The 18407-nt window shown below is 38.8% G+C and overlaps 2 protein-coding genes across 2 annotated transcripts in view; both read left to right on the top strand.

Annotated features, from left to right (window-relative positions):
- The window catches only part of LOC145460616 (uncharacterized), a 50417-nt gene that overhangs the window by 20612 nt on the left and 11398 nt on the right, over nucleotides 1-18407 (top strand). The gene's annotated exons all lie outside the window — the stretch shown is intronic.
- LOC145460618 (TNF receptor-associated factor 2-like) lies at nucleotides 1414-16727 on the top strand. Its single transcript, XM_081445489.1, has 2 exons — nucleotides 1414-6869; nucleotides 14108-16727. The coding sequence occupies exon 1, from the start codon at nucleotides 1415-1417 to the stop codon at nucleotides 1937-1939; it is 525 nt and encodes a 174-aa protein (XP_081301615.1). The 5' UTR covers nucleotide 1414; the 3' UTR covers nucleotides 1940-6869; nucleotides 14108-16727.

Below are 18407 nucleotides of genomic sequence, written 5' to 3'. Positions count from 1 at the left end.
AAGTCCAGCGGTGCGGCAGATGAAATAGGACGTGTTCACGACCTTCCACATCTCACTGACGTTTTTTGTGTACAACACGACTTCTCTCTGCAAGTGTTGGGATATGAAGTTAGTATCTTGCCAAAGGTCACGTTAATTCGGCCTTCTGCCGGCCGACTACAACATACCGCAAATTGATTTCATGAAACAACAATAAATCACCCGTTACTTTTTATATTCAGACTGTTCAATTTTTGTGTTCCTTCCAGTGATGGTTGTTCAAAATTCAATTTTTCAAAGCTATCTTCGCTGTTCTCGACATTTTCGCCGTGGGTGTGAAGCCGCTTCTACTTTAATTCTGTCCTATTCGTAGTATTTGTTTGTACTGTCCTCAATTAGCACAGCAGTGCTAAATGCACGAGGTCATTTGCTTGTATTTTATTTATTCTAGAGCAGAGATGGTGGTCAGGGCTGCGTCACGAGTGACAACACTCCTCCAGCTGAACCACCCGCCGGGCAGGGGATCCCTGAGCAAGGGCAACAGCCAGGTTATCAGCAGGGAAATGATGAGCAGGGTGTTGGACCATCTCTTCCTGACATGGAAACGGAGCAATCCCTCAATCAAGAGCGGCATCCGACCAACCAGCAGGGCGATGATGGTCAGGTTAATGAACGAACCTACCTCAGAGCAACTGGCGGACAAGCCAATGAAGTATCTTGCCCCATCCCAGAAGCGGAAGAGATCGCAGGGTATTTGCTGAATACGCGTGAGAGGCAGCCAGTTTACCAGCGGAGCGATGTTGGAGGAAGCAGTGGTGTGAACATGTTAAATGGTGGAGGGGTTATATCCAGAGAAGAATCCTCCGTCCAAGAACCGGCTGCATGTCAGCTGGTGAATGGACAACAACAGCAGCCCAGTTACCAGCAGAGTGCACAGGCTAATGCACTGAGCCACCCCACTCAGGAGATGGGCCTGGATACACGCCAGAGCCAAGATAGACAGGAAGTGCCTTGCCCTATTCAGGAGACCGCACCTTTTGCAGAGCGGACGCCAGATGAACACGAAGACCTGCCTCCATGTCACCAGCAGCTAAATGGTGCCGACATAAATGCAGTGAGTTCCACTGGTGAGAGGGAACAGGCTGTGGAGCATACCTGTAGTCGCCAGGAACTACAACTGTGGAGACAGGAATCTGACAGGCAAGCTGATGTTACGTGTACTACATTCCTATTGGAAATAAAATACAGGGTCATATATGTTATATCCTGTGACTGGAGGCAACAATCACTATTTTTTTAACTAGCTACCTTATATCGAATACGACATTGTATCGAATAAAAAGTAAACTATGACTAAAGAGGTGATAACGATAGCTTTAATCAACAACATTGACACCGTTATATGATTTTAAAGGGAAATAGTGTAATGTAAATAATGGGTATTAAATTGTATTTTATTCTCAGGGCCAAGCCACAAAAGGCCACAAGAAACAAGATCAATCCAAGAGAAACATGTTTTATTTTTGAAATATCAGAGGTTCAGCAGCGACGGCAACTGGATGTCAATGAAGAGGCCATAGCTTTCTTCAGTCCCGCAATTAATAAGCATAAGTATGAATACAAGTTTGGAATAAGAGTTTATCTCAATGGAGTGGATAATGGAAGAGGCAGATATGTGGCCATCTTTGTTCACATGATGGAGGGAGAACATGATGATCTTTTACAATGGCCTTTCACTGGAACAATCACGTTATCGATCTTGGATCGGAGTGGTGCCAAACACAACGACATCAGCCAGATCGTACAAGCCACACAAAATGTATCTGCATTCCACAGGCCCAGGGAAGCCATTTGCCCTAAAGGATGTGGTTTTGTAAAGTTCGCTCCGATTGAGCAGGTCTTTGGTCCTCATTACGTAAAGAACGACAAGTTGTTTCTGAAAATTGAATTTTCCGACTAAGTGACGATAAGTTGCTGTTGCTATTGTTATTTTTGAATTTTTTTGTCGGTTAACTCATTTGTAAGGAGACGTTCACAAGCATAGTACTGATTTGTTGATGCTGGCTAACATTTTTTAACGATTGCTCTCTGCTGGCAAAACTGTTGAATATGCCTAGTTAATGGTTAGCTTAAAGGAATATAGAATCACCGTCGGCCGACAGAAATATTACATTGTGTTCGGAACATTGTGTTTCGGCGGCTTTGCCTTCCTCAGCTGTGTTTGTCACTGATTCTGAATAGTCACGAGTCTAAACACCTTATTCGACCGTTTACACAGATAATACGCGTCGCAGGGCCTGGAAAAATAAGGAAAATCAATAAAACATCTTGTTTTTGAGTTTCGAAATGGGGCACAGGAGCGCTCACAGTCGGCCGCGTTGGATATGAGATGAGATAGCCAACGAGGCGCCTAGCGCCGAGTTGAGTATAGTTATCTCATACACAGGAAGCGCGAGTGGAATAATTATTTTATTAAAAAACAGAAAAATAAAATAAAATAAAATAAAAATGAAAACGCCCCCCAAAATCAAGCGTACACATACCAAATTTTAGATCATGGTATAATCGCTGATATGCCATGATGGCGAAGCGATAGCCAATGAAAATTCTGGAATTGCACTATCCAATAATGCAGTTTTTATATTTGTATATTTTCTTCGACTTGCTACCTGTATTTTATGCGATAGAGTAGTTTTTGAAAAAAAAATGTTGATTGTAATAGATTTTACATGGAGCTTTTAAATGTAGCATTTATTATGTGGTTGTTCGCTGATATATCTTTTAGCCCTTTGTAACTATGCTGATCGATGAGAGACGTTAATCTGTAGATAGTGTAATTTTTAGTGTCATTTGTATCACTTGAAATGGTTTGATTCAAACTGTTCAGTACAACGTTTAAACTTATAAAAAAAATTGTTGTGACTTGTATTCTTTGAATCATTAATTCGGAGAGAGAAAATCATTCCAATCAAGGAAAGAAATTTAGAAACTCAAAAAAACGCTGTTTCTACTTTCCAACTTCACTAAAAAAATGTGCGAAACGGATACAAACCGGTTGGTTATAGTTCTCTGTCATTCTTCGCACCGCGCATACTACCCGTAAAACAGGTTAGTCTGGTTTTCGAAAAAGACAAATCTTGGATAACGAATCTCTTTTTAGACAGTTTGAGACTAGCAACCACGTACATTTTAACTTCTCATTTGTTTGTTTGTTTGCGTGTTTGTTGTTTTTACAAACAAGTAGGAAGTCCTGATTAACCCAAATATTCACAACTATTAATACCACACACACAAATCTCTACAAACAACGAAACATATACTACGCTTCGCTTCTGGTGTGTTAGCCCCTCTAGCCTGCCTCTGGTGGTGAGAGAGATTGTGACTTCTCAATTTGTTTACCTCGTTTGGTTACTTACTACGACAGTTATTCTTTAATCACTTGTGACTAATTACAGCAAAAGTAGCACGGAGAAAACGTGAAACCGTTTGCTAGTGCATATTAACAGGTAGCACAGGTAGCGTATGGTAACATGCTACAGGTGCTGCGCTGTGTAGGAATACGTCCGCGAGCAAGTCACGATTGGTTTTAGTCATAATTAGAGCGGTTTTCAATTGAGTGTCGTAAAACCGAAACCAAAGTAATCACTCTAACCAATCACAAATGACGTAGATAATCCAGTGAACCAATGAAAACTCCAAGTAATTACATGTAGTTGACGCAAAGCGCGGGAAAACCCGTGCGAGTGAATCTCGATTGGTTTTGGTTTTACTCCTGATTGGATGAGAAAGTGGCGCGAGTTTTTAAACCAATCGGGTGGCGTAGTAAGTGCAATATCAAATACTTTTCGACACTCAAATCAAAAACGCTCTGAAACAGCTGTGCAACTTTTGTTTAAGCCATGAGACCTTTTGGGACTACCCTAATGATCCGATTTAGTGCACTGGGCACTAATTTACTTTTGGTAGCTCAAGGGAGCCGCGTATTAGAGAGACGACGCTTATAAGGGATGAGGCGCTAATTTCTTTTTGAACATTACACTTCTGTATGTGGTTGAATACTTTAATGAAAAACAACACACACTTTACCCTAAGAACGGTAATAGGAGCTTTCATGGTTAACTGTTCAGCATTACATTCAGATTGGAGAGCGGACTTTATAATTCATTCGTCTGGTGACCCCAGTTTATGTCAATGTATTAAATGTCATTTTCGCTACGGCGGCTCTTATTAGTAGTTCTTGCTTTGGACGCTACATTAATTTATGGCTGTGTCTCACAAGGACTGGGAACTACCGAATTCACGAATTCGATATTGACCGAGGTCTAGATTTTCCCACCCAGATTGGTTACATTTTGCGGTGAAAAAGTTGCAAACTAAAATACAAAAATATGGACTATTTTGTTCTAAAAATATTAGTTTCATGGAAGTGCCAAAAAGCCTGATGACAAAAAAAAGTAAAGGGGACGAGCAAACTTTGGCAGAATTAAGTTCAGCTCATCATCGTTCGCAAGCAAAATGTCAGTTACGTTAAACGTAACTGGCATAAAATGAACATCTATTTATAATAATCGAGCTTAGTCGGTCTGTATGGGAGAATCTTGATCTCGGGCGTGAGTACAGACCGAACGCAGTGAAGTCTGTACTCATTGGTCAAGATACCTCCTGCTCGGTTAATAAGAGCTAAGTACGGCCGGGAATAATTCCCGGCTACCGGTCAATAGAACTTTTGGAGCGCTGTTACAACTTTCCTTGATGCCGACCTTATCTCTTCGCCGAAAAGAAATTTGATTGAATACGCATTGGGAAAGTGTATGAAATTAAAACAATATAAAGTCCTGAGACAACAAAGTGCATTTCCAAGCTTATTTATTTACTATTGATGTATAACAAATGATTTTCTCTCTACCAAGAAAGAACTGGACGCCTCGCTATGATATCTTTACTGCCAGAAAATAATACAGCTATTGACGTGACAGTCTGTTTTTAAAATTTGTCCAAATGTTGTATTTTACTTGGGGGAGGAAATAGTTCAGCTGTTTACGCAGTGTGCCAGCTTATTTTCTTAAGTTCAACAGTTACAAAGCAAAGCCACATTTTTTTACTGAGTTAATCCCTCCCCTGTTAGTTTAGTCAACCATAGAGAGTAGCCCCCCAGCTTGATGCAATACAATAATAAGGGTACTACATATTGTTGTGTATGCAAATAATGAAAAAAAAAAAACAATAATTTTGTTTCTTGGAAACAAATCACACTATTTTGTTCCTATTTATTTTGGTAATTGTTTGTGCTAATCTCACTAGCAATGCAGTAATATTCAAAAGGATTGCAGGTGTATCTCTTTTGCAATAGATATTTGCAATGATTACAAAACATACTTAGGTTGACAAGTATCAAGCATAATTTCCCTTATTCATAGTTATTCCGAGTTTTGATTTCAATTTGCTTAAATCTCTCATTTCTAGAAGCGAAAACAAACTCTACATCACCAGCCACCATGGGTGTTTGACATGGCTTATATTTGAAATGATTGGACAGTATATCTGTCTCGTGAAAAGTGGACCTTCAGTCTCTTGGACTTAATTTGTCCATCCATCATTAAAACATTTCAGAGTAGCCTATATTTACTCGATCGTACTTGTAGGTTGACTTGCATACCATCAGTTAAGAAATTTTCGCTCTGGTCGAACTACATGCCTACAAAAGAAATGTAAGCGACAACAAAATTAAAAGATAAGGCAAATCAAATTTCGTGTTTGACGTAGTTTAAAATACAAATTAAATTCATGACGGGTTTCGAACTTCCAGTCTGAGTGCAAATGCTGCTGAAATAGCTTGCATTTGCCTCTGAAAAACTTCGTAAACAAACCGACTGTCCGGCATTTACTCGTACACAGTAAGAAATCGGGCTAAAATGGCGATCTCGCTAGAATGATTAACAGAATCAAGTCAAAGCACACAAGATGTTTAAAGAAACAAGACACACCATGTCATCAAACTGACATTCTGAAGATTTGATATCATGCAAAACAAACTGTGGATGCGAAGACTCACAGTCTTCAGAACGCCTCACATTTAACGTACTAACCAGAACATGGTTCGTTGCCGCGAAAAGACTACCAGTAATTCTCACAGTTGGCAAGTGAGGAGCAATCTCGTCCCCTTCGAATACGAGGAGCCAGGCCATCGATCGTTCGCTTGTATTGTGTAAACCTGCGATCACACAGCATGAAAACATAAACTTTAGGCGTTCTTCATTATTTTTCCGCGACAAATACGAATTTGAACGTCTGATCGCAGGCTAGTGCCCATCGCGCCTCACAATGTCACAAGCTAATGTGGAAAATAAATTGGGCTACAATCGTTTACAGTCCAAGGTTTGATTTGGTAAGTCCTACCCGATATTGGCTACTCATACATTGAACGACGCATTTTCCGAGTTGTCCATATTTGGACCATAAATTCAATTATTGACCAATCTGCTTGTGCGATATATAAGACCAATCAGCAAGTACCAGGACAAGTATGCGCAACCCCAAGAGTCATACACCTGACTTGTTTGTCCATTATATACAATGCCTACATTGTAATACCTACGCCACTAATTGGTGGATTATTTAATGAATTTCTGGCCATGACTTCCGGGAGTAGTACAAAAAGCAAGAACAATAAGCGTAATATAATCATTCGAGCCAACGACGTGGGCGTGAACAAGAGCTGGTTCGCTTGGAGTATATATTTCCCTTCAATTCAAAAACATGGGCTCCTACGGGAAAATACCTTCCAGTATCCCCGGATTTTATTCAACGGCTCTGGAATTAAACGACGACAAATGCGCTATTTGCTATTTAGAGCTTCGAGAGCCCGTACTGCAGACAACTTGTGGACATAGGTTCTGTGGAGACTGCGTGATGAGGTATGACTTTGAATGAGCTAACTCTATCAGAATTTTTAACTAGTTTAGAATAGTGTGTTGTTTACGAGGTTCCGATTCCATTTTTCTTTATTTTTTTTTCCCCTGACTTTTTAAATTCGATTTTAAGTTAGTACAGAAAGGCGTGCAGCATTTGAATATTCATTTTTCAAAGCCAATTCGAGTGAACCGAGTCAAACTTTTGAATTAGTTGGGTGTCGACGAAATTATATTTCGAACTATCGATCCCATATGCCATCTTTTTCTTACTCGTTTTTTCACAGTCGCTACTATATAATTTTGAGCATTTGGCTGGCAAGTTTTTTTGTCTTGAAGACGTGCAACATGACTTATTATCCATGACGCATATCAGTAATATCTCAGTTTGCCGGTTTGAAATATTGTTGACTTGGTTTGCTGTTTATGGGAGCGCGACACAACATGATTGCAGCATCGATTTCGGCACAGTGCTGTTGTAGGTAGCTTCCGACTTGTGGTTCTCTTCCTCGCATTCTTTGCACTCGAGTTTTAAATGTCGCGGGCATTTCTCCGGTTTCCACCCGGGCCTTAGCTCGACTTGCAAGTCACGCCATGGAAACGGTAGCTCTTGCTGTGTGATACTTCATCAATCTTGGATTTCGTTTCTTTAGCTGTTTCGTTTAAGTTTTTGAAGATTACGAAGACTGAGAAACGTTTTCTACGGGGACCTTTTCCCATGATTTCATAATAGTTAAAAAGATATTTTACTTCAAACATGACTGACCAATTCTCAATTCTCCACACTCTAAACCGAGTAGAGTGCAAATTAGGAGATCTTTTGGTTTGTCAAATTCAGGAAATCAAAACAATCGAAGCAAGATCACGTAAACCATAATCTGCAAAAATACAAACACTCCAGCGGAATCTGTTGATCTCATGTTCACTGAGTCTGATCTGACTCTTGGAGTACTGAATGAGTATGCTCTGAAGTGTACATGATGATTGACACAAAACTGAAGCTTAAAAATATCAGTAAGAATCTAAGTTTACTTGAAGCAGCGAGCAGAATCATTGTTCAATGTCAAAGTGGACTATGAGGAAAATGGGTATTTTTATATTTTTACCTCTGAGCATCAAGCCGGAAAAAATGATTCGAAATCAGCGATTTGAGAGAGTTGCCTGTTTGGTACAAAAAATGTAAACATTTATCTTTGAGATTGCATTTTCAACTAACTTGACCATTTGGCAGCAAGTGTTAGAATCGACCAGTCAACGAGCAAAAAAGCCGAGGAAATTTATCAACGGAAATGTGATACAATTCATTCACCTTGTTGTAAAAGTTATTGGTGTAAACTTGTCATGTGTAGCTTTTGTGATAATTCGGGACAATGTAATTCGCGTTGCTATTCGCAGCCTGTTTTCAAAATTTACTCACATCCGTAATATTTCACTTCAAGAGAAAATGAGGCCGGTTATAATGCGTCTTTTGTGCAAAATTGTGGTGACTAGGATCGCTGTTTATGTGATGTTAATTTCAGCATGACCTCAGTGTTACTCCGCTGAAGGCGTTTGAGCGTTGTGGATATTTCTCTCGTTCTGAGCTCGGCTTTCGCAGCTCCAGTTGTGGAAAGCTTAGGTAATGGGCTAAAATGTTACAATACTTCAACCGAATCTTCAAGATTTGTTATCCAATGCCAGAAAAAGCTGGAAATCCGTCTGTGTTCGCAAGCTACGAAACTCAGTACTCAAAAGTGCCGCCTCCCCCGAACACACCTCCAGTGTAAGCCAATTCAAATCGGGCTTTGTGTCCCGCTGTCAGTATGATTTGATACACACGAATAAGCAGACAATCAGTTGTGATAGCAAAATCAATCTTGGAATTATTTTCTTTGACAACGTAATGTTCTACCCTTTGAGATATTTAAAGAATAAGACGTACTTTTTGGACTTTCACCTAGATAGCCAGGATTTCAGATCACCACAATGCCTAAAGTTAAAAAAATACTTATTTCACTTAAGATATTACTGACTCTAGTTCTGGATTCAGTGCACTCTGCAAGTTGACTTCAAATTAGAGGATGTGAATTAGGGTTCCTTAGGGATTCAGGGAATTTAAAATTCGAACTAAGATCATGTAAACTAAACTGACTGGATTGGAAAAGTTATGTTGTTCGTGAAGCGAACTCAATGACAAACAACAACATAACTATTTTTTGGCAAGACGCTTAGACATAAACTAACAGTAATTATAGACTGATCTTTAAATATCCGTTGATTATTTACTATAGTCCTAAGCGGACTTGCGAAGTACCTTCAGTTTTGACACCTTACTTTTATGATACAAAATATAAACCTAAACTTTCCAAATGTTGGTTTTATATTGAATATGTAGTTTTGTTTACAACATTCTAAGCTTTCTCGTGAGGGAATCATTCACCTCTTTATGGGGCAGGCTGTTTTCAAAATGTAAGCAACTCGTGTGTCGACAAAGCAAAGAACCAACTCTCCGCCGCGGAATAATTATCTGTTAAGACACCCTACGACGTTACAACTTGTTATGAAGCATTTCAAGAATTATCTTTGGGCCAAATTTTATTAAGGCGTCACGCACTGTGATGCATTCATTCTGACCTTGTAGGAAAGAAATTTGCTGAGTGTCTAGCTGAAGATTTGTAACATAGAGTTGTAAGAGCATGCACAGTGTGTTTCATAGATGGTTTTACAAAACACGATTTCTAGCAAGTACAGTATTGGCCGCAAAGTGCTGCCAGCCACTACTATGAAATCATCAGACTTAAATGGCGATCCTCGCTAGAGAGATCAAGCAGAAAATAACTTGTATACAAACAAACTGATAGCTAAGAATTCTCTTCAAAGGAACAGTTTTAGACACCGTAAAAACTTTCGATATCATGGCATAATAAGTAGAGATATTGAATACATACTTGAAACTTTGTTCACTTCAGCAGTTCTTCCATAGCCAAAGTAGAAAAGCGAAATGTTTTGATAAAGCCTTCCATCGAATACAACTATAAACCACCGTGTACCTTTACCACTTTGCTCGTATTAATGGCGGCGCATGGTGTCGCTGACAAATGTGAAAACGTTCACTATTCCTCTGCTACTGCGACGATCAGTGCGAAAATTGTCGAAAACCAACACTTAACTTCCGTATGAAACAACTGGCAGCCCGAAGCCCAAGCCATGTACATATTACCAGCGGTCGAGGCTGTAAGAGGGCGCTGGCATCAATGCATGGTCATGAATAATTCCATAAAGAATCACAGACTTGTGCTGGATAAAGCCAGCTTTCATCTGTTGTCGAAAAACACTCTTCAAGCTAAAGTTTTCCAAAGGAACAAATAACTGGAAACTGAATACGACTCTTCCCGCACGTTGATGATCAGTCTAGGCCTATTAAATGAAAATTGATTTGTCAAGTAACGCCACAAATTACATCTTGTTTGATCAAAATCACGTGAAAATCACGTCACGCAATTTGATTGGATAAAACGTCAGACGTCAGTTCAAGTGAGACGTGAGGGAACTTTGCAGATATTAGGTATACACGCACATAGCGGTGCAGTATAGTACTTTCGTTTTTATTCAAAACCTGGACTGAAGTATTTACCCTAAAGCAGAACACTTTCCTCTATCCGTGGATTTTATTCAACTACAATGGAATTTAGTGACAACAAATGCGCAATTTGCTGTTCGGAGCCTCAAGATGCAACTGGAACCAATGGTGAACATAGATTTTGTAGAGGCTGTATCATGAGGTGTGTATGTGAGTTAACTGTATAAGTTTTGATTAGTTACCTGTCAACGAAATTCTGATTTCATTGTATATGATACCGTAAGTGTTTGAGCGTTTTGTTCCTCGATTTACTGCTTTTTTTGTTCGATTATAGTTTATTTATGACCTTGGTAGCGCTAGAATATTCAATTTTGAAAGCGTCTTCATAATTTTGAAGTTTTGTTGTATCAATTCAGAGTTTTGGAGGTAGTCACTGGATGATAAGGCTTGAAAAGTCGGTTGAGGTGTTGTAAAATTAAGCACATTACCTAGACTCCACAAGCGGAGCTGCGAAAGTTGGGCCGGCTCGATCGGATCAAGAGAAATGTCCGCGACGCTCAAATCCCGAGTGTGAAGACTCGAGAGGTAAAGGAGCACACCACAAAGGACTGAGAAAGTCTACTAGTACCGGATATGTAACACTTTTTTTGCAGCGAGAAAAACTTCCCAAAAACCAATAAAACCTGATGCCCGGATCCTCTTTACATTAATAATTGTATATTACACAGGTTTTGCTTTGGCCTGTAATGTTTTACGCGTGTTTATACCATGTGAAATAGTGTAACTGAGAGCAATCTAAACCTAATACTCAAAATTATATAGTGGTGTAAACTCGAATACAAAAAGATCAATAGCAAAACCGAGATAATAAGGTCAAGAAAAGAGGGTGGCTTACAATGTTATAGATAGTACAAGAAAGAAAACAGTCACTGGTTATGCGAATTTGCATTTTGTTTCATGCAAATTATCATAGAGCGCGCCTCCGAACACACCTCCAAGGTAAGCCAATTAAAATTAGACTCTGTGCCCCGCTGTCAATCGGATTCGATCCACGCGAAAAAGCAGACGATCAAGAAGTTTGGGATACGATTGCTGCTTTTAAACGTTACTAAAGTAGCTCTTGCCCCTGGGAAATGAAATTGTGATACTACAACAATCGTGGAATAGTAAGTTGATTATTTAGACTACTCCTAAGCGGACTTGCTTATGTTTTTTTGCAAACCTTAATTTTCAAGTTACGAAATATAAACCTAATTTGCCCAAATGTTGGGATGTGTTGAATTTGTTTACGATATTCTAAGCTTTTACGTGGAGGACTAATTCACCTCGTCATCATGGGCAGGCTGTTTTCAAAATGTAGAAAAATCATATGTCTACAACTCAGATTTTTTTAATGTTGAATGAATATTTGTTTACAGCATTCTAAGCTTTCAGGTGAAGGAATAATTCACCTCTTAACGGGACAGGTTGTTTTCAAAATGTAAGCAAATCGTGTATCAACAAAGTAAAGAACCAACTCTTCGCCGAATAATTATTCTGTGAAGATACCCTGCAACGTTACAACTTATTATGAGGTATTTCAATATAATAATCTTTACACCGAAATTTTAAGGCGTCACGCAATGTGATGCATTCATTCTGACCTTGTAGGAAAGAAACTTGCTGAATGTCTAGCAGAATATTTGTAACATAGAGTTGTAAGAGTATGTACAGTTTGTTTGATAGATGGTTTTCACAAAACACGATTCCTAGCAAGTACAGCATTGGCCGCAAAGTACTGACTGCCACTACTATGCAATCATCAAACTAAAATGGCGATCGTCGCTAGAGTGATCAAGCCAAAAATAACTTGTATACAAACTCATAAAGGAGAATTCTTTTCAAAGGAACAACTTTAGATACCATAAAGACTTTCAATATCATGTTATGATCAGTAGAGACCACGAATACATACTTGAAATTTTGTTCACTTCAGCAGTTCTTCCATAGCCAAAGTAGAAAAGCGAAATATTTTGATAAAGCCTTCCATCGAATACAACTATAAATCACCGTGGATCAGTGCCACTTCGCTCGTATTAATGGCGGCTCATAACGTTCTGAAAAATGTGAAAACGTTCGCTATTCCTTTGTTACTGGGACGATCAGTGCGAAAATTGTGTATAACCAACACTTTAAAAGGTAGTCGTACAAAACAACTGGCAGCCTGAAGCCCAAGCCATGCACATATTACAGCGGTCGAGGCTGTAAGAAGGCGCTGGCATCAATGCATGGTCATGAATAATTCCACGAAGAGTCACAGACTTCTGCTGAATAAAGCCAGCTTTGATCTGTTGTCGAAGAACACCCTTTATGTTGAAGATTTCTGAAAGAACAAATAACTGGAAACTGAATACGACACTTGTCCCAATTTGATTATCTGTGTAGAGGTAATTAAAATTGTTTTGTCCAGTAAACGCCGCAAAATACATCCGCTTTCGAATCGCTCTTTGAACATTTCTGGGAAACGACATTTCTGGGAATCTAAAACTAAACGTTTGGTTACCATGGTTACGCTGACATTTGATTAAATACGAATGTGGGCTCCTTTCCCGAACATTTTAAGCGTGCCTTGATTTTGCCATATTTTGTCATATTTTTTCATGGACTCATGATCAGTCCTGCATGGAGTCCCTTGCATACAATCTTTTTTCTGTTTTTTTTTTTTTTTCTTTTTTCGTGGCGTACCTGTAAACTAGCTTTTTAGCTAAGCGTACCAACCACGTTAAATATATCGATTGATTGATTGATTGAATACGAGCGGCAGTCAAAACCGAGCTGTCCCACCGAAACGACATAATAAGAGTCATTTTCTGCGCTGCTAGCAAGTAAAGACAACGCTAATGTTGCTTTGGCCTCTTCTAATAATTTACTTGAGAATTCTGGGTTTAAGGGCCCATTAACCGATTCATGCGCGCGCTCGCGCGCGTTGCTAAGGGGGTGAAATTTAACTTCCGGTCACTTACGTCAGCCTGAGCACGGAAAATAAAAACAACTCAAAAGCTTGCAAATTCGCATACATTTTAGATGTTTTTCTTTGTATTTCGCAAAATGCAAAGTAAAAAAAGTACAAGCAAAGACAAAATACTCGACGAACTACGAGCGAGTTGCCTAAGGTTGGCGCCAAATTAGAAGCTTGGAGGCTCGAAATGTTTCATAATTTTCACTTTTTACAATCTGATATGGCTTTTGGAATTATAAATTCCTTTTCGTGAATATTTGTTTCCGGTAGAAAAGGACTTTGACATGTAGAACATTCATGTAGCACGTGCCTCCACTCTGAACTGATTGGTAAATTCACAGGAAGAGAGAGGCCTGATTGGATGGTTAACTTCGCTGCTCGATTTCGCGCTAGGTCGCTATATTTACGGAAGATAGCAAAAACAACTTTGAAGCTATAGTACTGAGCAATTCAGTTGGACGGTGGACTAAAACTGCGAACGCTGCTCCGCTTGGAGGATATATTCCCTTCAATTTAAAACGTCTAAAATATGGACTCCCACAAGAAAACAACTTCCAGCATCCGTGGATTTAATTCAGTCGCAGAGGGATTAAACGACGACAAGTGCGCTATTTGCTATTTAGAGCTTTGCGGGCCCGTACCGCAGACAACTTGTGGACATAGATTCTGTAGAGACTGTATGATGAGGTACGATTTTGAATGAGCTAACTGTACAAAATTCCGATTCCATGTTTTCTTCATTTTCTTTCTTAACTTTTTTTAAATTCGATTTTACGTTACTGTCATAAAGTTTGTTGTCTATCGTACGTGTGTCGTGGTTGTGTGCGTCGTTCATAAATTTTCTCAAGAGCAATCCTAGTGAATCGAATAAAACTTTTGATTAGTTTGGTGTCGGCTAAATTCCAATTTCGGACTATCGATCCCGTAAGCCATCTTTTCCTTACTAGTTTTTTTGACCTTCCGCTACTGTATAATTTTGAGTATTTGGCTGAGACTGCTGTCACCTAGTTTTACGCAAGTTTTTTTTGTCTTGAAAACGTGCAACATGACTTATTCACCGTGACGCATATCAGTAATATCTCAGTTTGCTGGTTTGAAATATTTTGTGACTTGGTTTGCTGTCTATGGGAGCGCGACACGACAACATGATCGAAGCATCGATTTCGGCACAGTGCTGTTGTAGGTAGACTTCTCTTTCTCGCATTCTTCGCACTCGAGTTTTAAATGTCGCGGACATTTCTCTCGTTCCCACCGGGGTAACGGCTCGACTTGAAAGTAACGCAACTGAAACGTTACTTAACTACACTGGAGTTCTTGTACATCAATATTGGAATTTGTTCCTTCAGCTGTTTCTTTTAAGTTCTTTGAAGACTATGGTGACTGAAAAACGTTTTCTACGAGGACCTTTTTTCCATGATTTGGCAATAGTTGAAAAGATATTTCACTTCAAATATGACTGACCAATTCTCAATTCTCCACACTCTAAACTGAGTAGACTGGAAATTAGGGGATGTTTTGGTTTGCCAAATTCAGGAAATCAAAACAATCGAAACAAGATCATGTGAACCATAAACTGCAAAAATAGATATTCCAGCTGAATTTGTTGACCTCATGTTCACTGAGTCTGATCTGACTCTTGGAGAACTGAATGAGTATGCTCTGAAGTTTACATGATGATTGAAACAAAACTGAAAATTAGAAATATTAGTAAGAATCTAAGTTCACCGATGAAACAGCGAGCAGGATCATTGTTCAATATCAAAGTGGACTATCAGGACAACGGGTATTTTATATTGATATGTCTGAGCATCAAGCCGCAAAAAAAACGATTCGAAATTAGCGATTTAAGAGAGTTGCCTGTTTGGTACAAAAACTTAAAGTGCAAAGATTTAAGTTTGAGATTGTATTTTCAACTAACTTGACCATTTGGCAGCAAATGTTAGAATCGACCAGTCAACAAGCAAATAAGCCGAGGAAATTTATTAACGGAAATCTGATGCAATTCATTCACCTTGTTGTAAAAATTATTGGTGTAAACTTTCCATGTGTAGGTTTTCGTGATAATTCGCGACAATGTAATTCGCGTTGTTATTCGCAGTCTGTTTTTAAAATCTACTCATATCCGTAATATTTCACTTCAAGAGAAAATGAGGCCGGTTATAATGCGTCTTTTGTGCAAAATGTTTGAGACTAGGATTGCTGTTTATGTGATGTTAATCTCAGCATGACCTCGGTGCTACTCCGCTCCAGGGTTTTGAGCGTCGTGGATATTTTTCTCATTCGGAGCTTCGCAGCTCCACTTGTGGGAAGCTTAGGTAATGAGCTAAATGTTACAACACTTCAACCAAATATTCAAGATTTGTCATCCTACGAAGGGCAAAAGCTGGAAATCCATCTGTGTTCGCAGGCTACGAAACAATTTAAAATTTTTAATTTTGCAACTTAATACAAAACTGCCGCCGCCTCCGATTACACCTCCAGTATAAGCCAATTAAAATCGGACTCTGTGTCCCGCGGTCAGTCTGATTCGATCCACACGAATAAGCACACAATCAACTGAGTCAATTACATGCTGTAATTGCAGAGATATGTTGATGTTAATCATGATTCTAAACGTTACTGAACTCTCTCTCTTTGTTACGTGGAAAATGAGGTCTTGATGGTAAATGAATATTGGAATTTTTTTCTTTGACACCGGAATGTTCTACGGCTTTGAGTTCTTTGAAGAGTAGTATGAACAAACGTACTCTTTCGACTTTTACCTAGATAGCCACGATTCCAGCATTACTACAATGCCTATAGTTCAAGATATTATTTCACTTCAGATATTACTGACTAGTTCTGAATCCAGTGATCTCTAAAAGTTGACTCCAAATTACGAGATGCAAATTAGCTAGGGTTCCTTTCGGATTCAGGGAATCTAAAAGTCGAACTGTAAGATCATGTAAACTTAACTGACTGGAATATTGGAAAATTTATAAACTTCGTGAAGCAAACTCAATAACAAAAATAAACAATGGTTATTTTTTAATTAAACTTAGTCAGAGTGCGATCAGACTAAAACTTGTGACTAAAACTTGGCAAGATGCTTAGACATAAACTAGCATTAATTATTGACTGATCTTTAAACATTGACTGATCTCGAAATTGTGTTAATAATTTCGACGGAAAGATTTATTGAAACCTCCAGCGAGTATTTTACGTGAGGGGAGAAGTGCCCCATTCATAGGGAAGGCTGGCGGTCAGTTCAAAATGTTGGACAGAAAAAAAAAAACAACAACAACACGTACTTGAATATCTTTGGATTGAATATGGCTGCTGAAACGTTATTTCGGAAGGGTACAAATAATGACCTAAAATAACCCAGGCGCTGACGTTATTGGTAGTTATTTTGGGAAATTTCCTGCTATCCGGCGCCAGGTAAATAATCGAGGCACAAAGCTCCAGCTTGACTTTCGCGTGAACTTAAGCTACGTACACTGCCTCGCTTGGAGAATATATTCCCTTCAATTTAAAACCTCTAAAATATGGACTTCCGAAAGAAAACACCTTCCAGCATCCGTGGATTTAATTCAGTCGCAGAGGAATTAAACGATGACAAATGTGCTATTTGCTATTTAGAGCTTCGAGAGCCCTTAGTGCAGACAACTTGTGGACATAGATTCTGTAGAGACTGTATGATGAGTTATGATGGATTTTGATTGAGCTAACTGTATCAGAATTGTTAAAGTTTAAAATAGTGTGTTGTTTTAGAAATTCCGATTCCATTTTGTCTTCATTTTCTTTCTTGACTTGTTTTAAATTCGATTTTACGTTGGTATGAAGGTTTGTCGTGTGTCGTGTGTCGTGCGTCGGACATTTCTCAAAACCAGTTCCAGTGAATCGAGTAAAACTTTTGATTAGTTTGGTGTCGGCTAAATTCCAATTTCGGACTATCGATCCCGTAAGCCATTTTTTTAATCTTAATCGTTTTTTCACCTTCGCTGCTGTATGATTTTGAGCATTTGGCGACACGGCTCATAGCACATACATAACATATGTAGGTCAGTCGCAAGATTTTTGGCTTGAAAACGTGAAAAAACTGTAAGATCACGTAAACTTAACTGACTAAAATATTGGAAAATTTATGTTCTTCGTGAAGCAAACTCAATAACAAAAATAAAAAAAATACTTATTTTCAGTTTAAACTTAGTCAGAGTGCGATCAGACTAAAACTTGTGACTAAAACTTGGCAAGATGCTTAGACATAAACTAGCATTAATTATTTTAAATATTGACTGATCTCGAAATTATTTTAAGAATTTCGACGGAAAGACTTATTGAAACCTCCAGCGAGTATTTTACCTGAGGGAAGAAGTGCCCCATTCATAGGGCAGGCTGCCGGTCAGTTCAAAATGTTGGACAGAAAAAAATAGCAACACGTATTTGAATATCTCTCGACTGAATAATTTGTTGAAAGGTCATGCAACGATCTTGCAGCTTATTACTTAAAAACTCAGTGTGAAATGGTGCATTTCAACAGTTTTGTTTACGATGAAAATTTATCAGGTGAACCGTTACACAATGAAAGGAATTCATTTCGTTCTTACTGGAGCGCAATTGCTTCTAGCTGCAGATATTTAGCAACATGGCGTTGTTACAGCACTTAGCACGATGTTCGATAGATGAGTGTTTGTTACACGAAGAAGTCCTAAGAAGGGCAATAATTAATTGGCTGCGATTCTGTCATAAATCAGACCAATGTCGTAAGATCAAACTAAAAACATCCGTATAGTTACATACTTGTCACTAACCTCTTTTAAAAAGAACTATTCAGAGTAGATAAGCTTAAAAATATTTTAATAGCATGTTGTAGTCATTAAAGCATGGAAATACATACTTGAATGTTTGTCCTCTTCAGAAGTTCTTCCAGAGCGTTATTTGTTGCCGCGAAAACTCCCAAAGTAGAAAAGCGAAATATTTT

This window comes from Orbicella franksi, chromosome 11 (assembly GCF_964199315.1).
Source record: "Orbicella franksi chromosome 11, jaOrbFran1.1, whole genome shotgun sequence".
Classification (NCBI taxonomy): Eukaryota; Metazoa; Cnidaria; class Anthozoa; order Scleractinia; family Merulinidae; genus Orbicella; species Orbicella franksi.
Note: the sequence above shows the minus strand (reverse complement) of the source record. Positions and strands in the feature narration are given on the sequence as shown.

Bases quoted from the DNA above. Each gene is read 5' to 3' on its own strand.
- LOC145460618 (XM_081445489.1), top strand. From the start codon at position 1,415: ATGGGTATTAAATTGTATTTTATTCTCAGGGCCAAGCCACAAAAGGCC.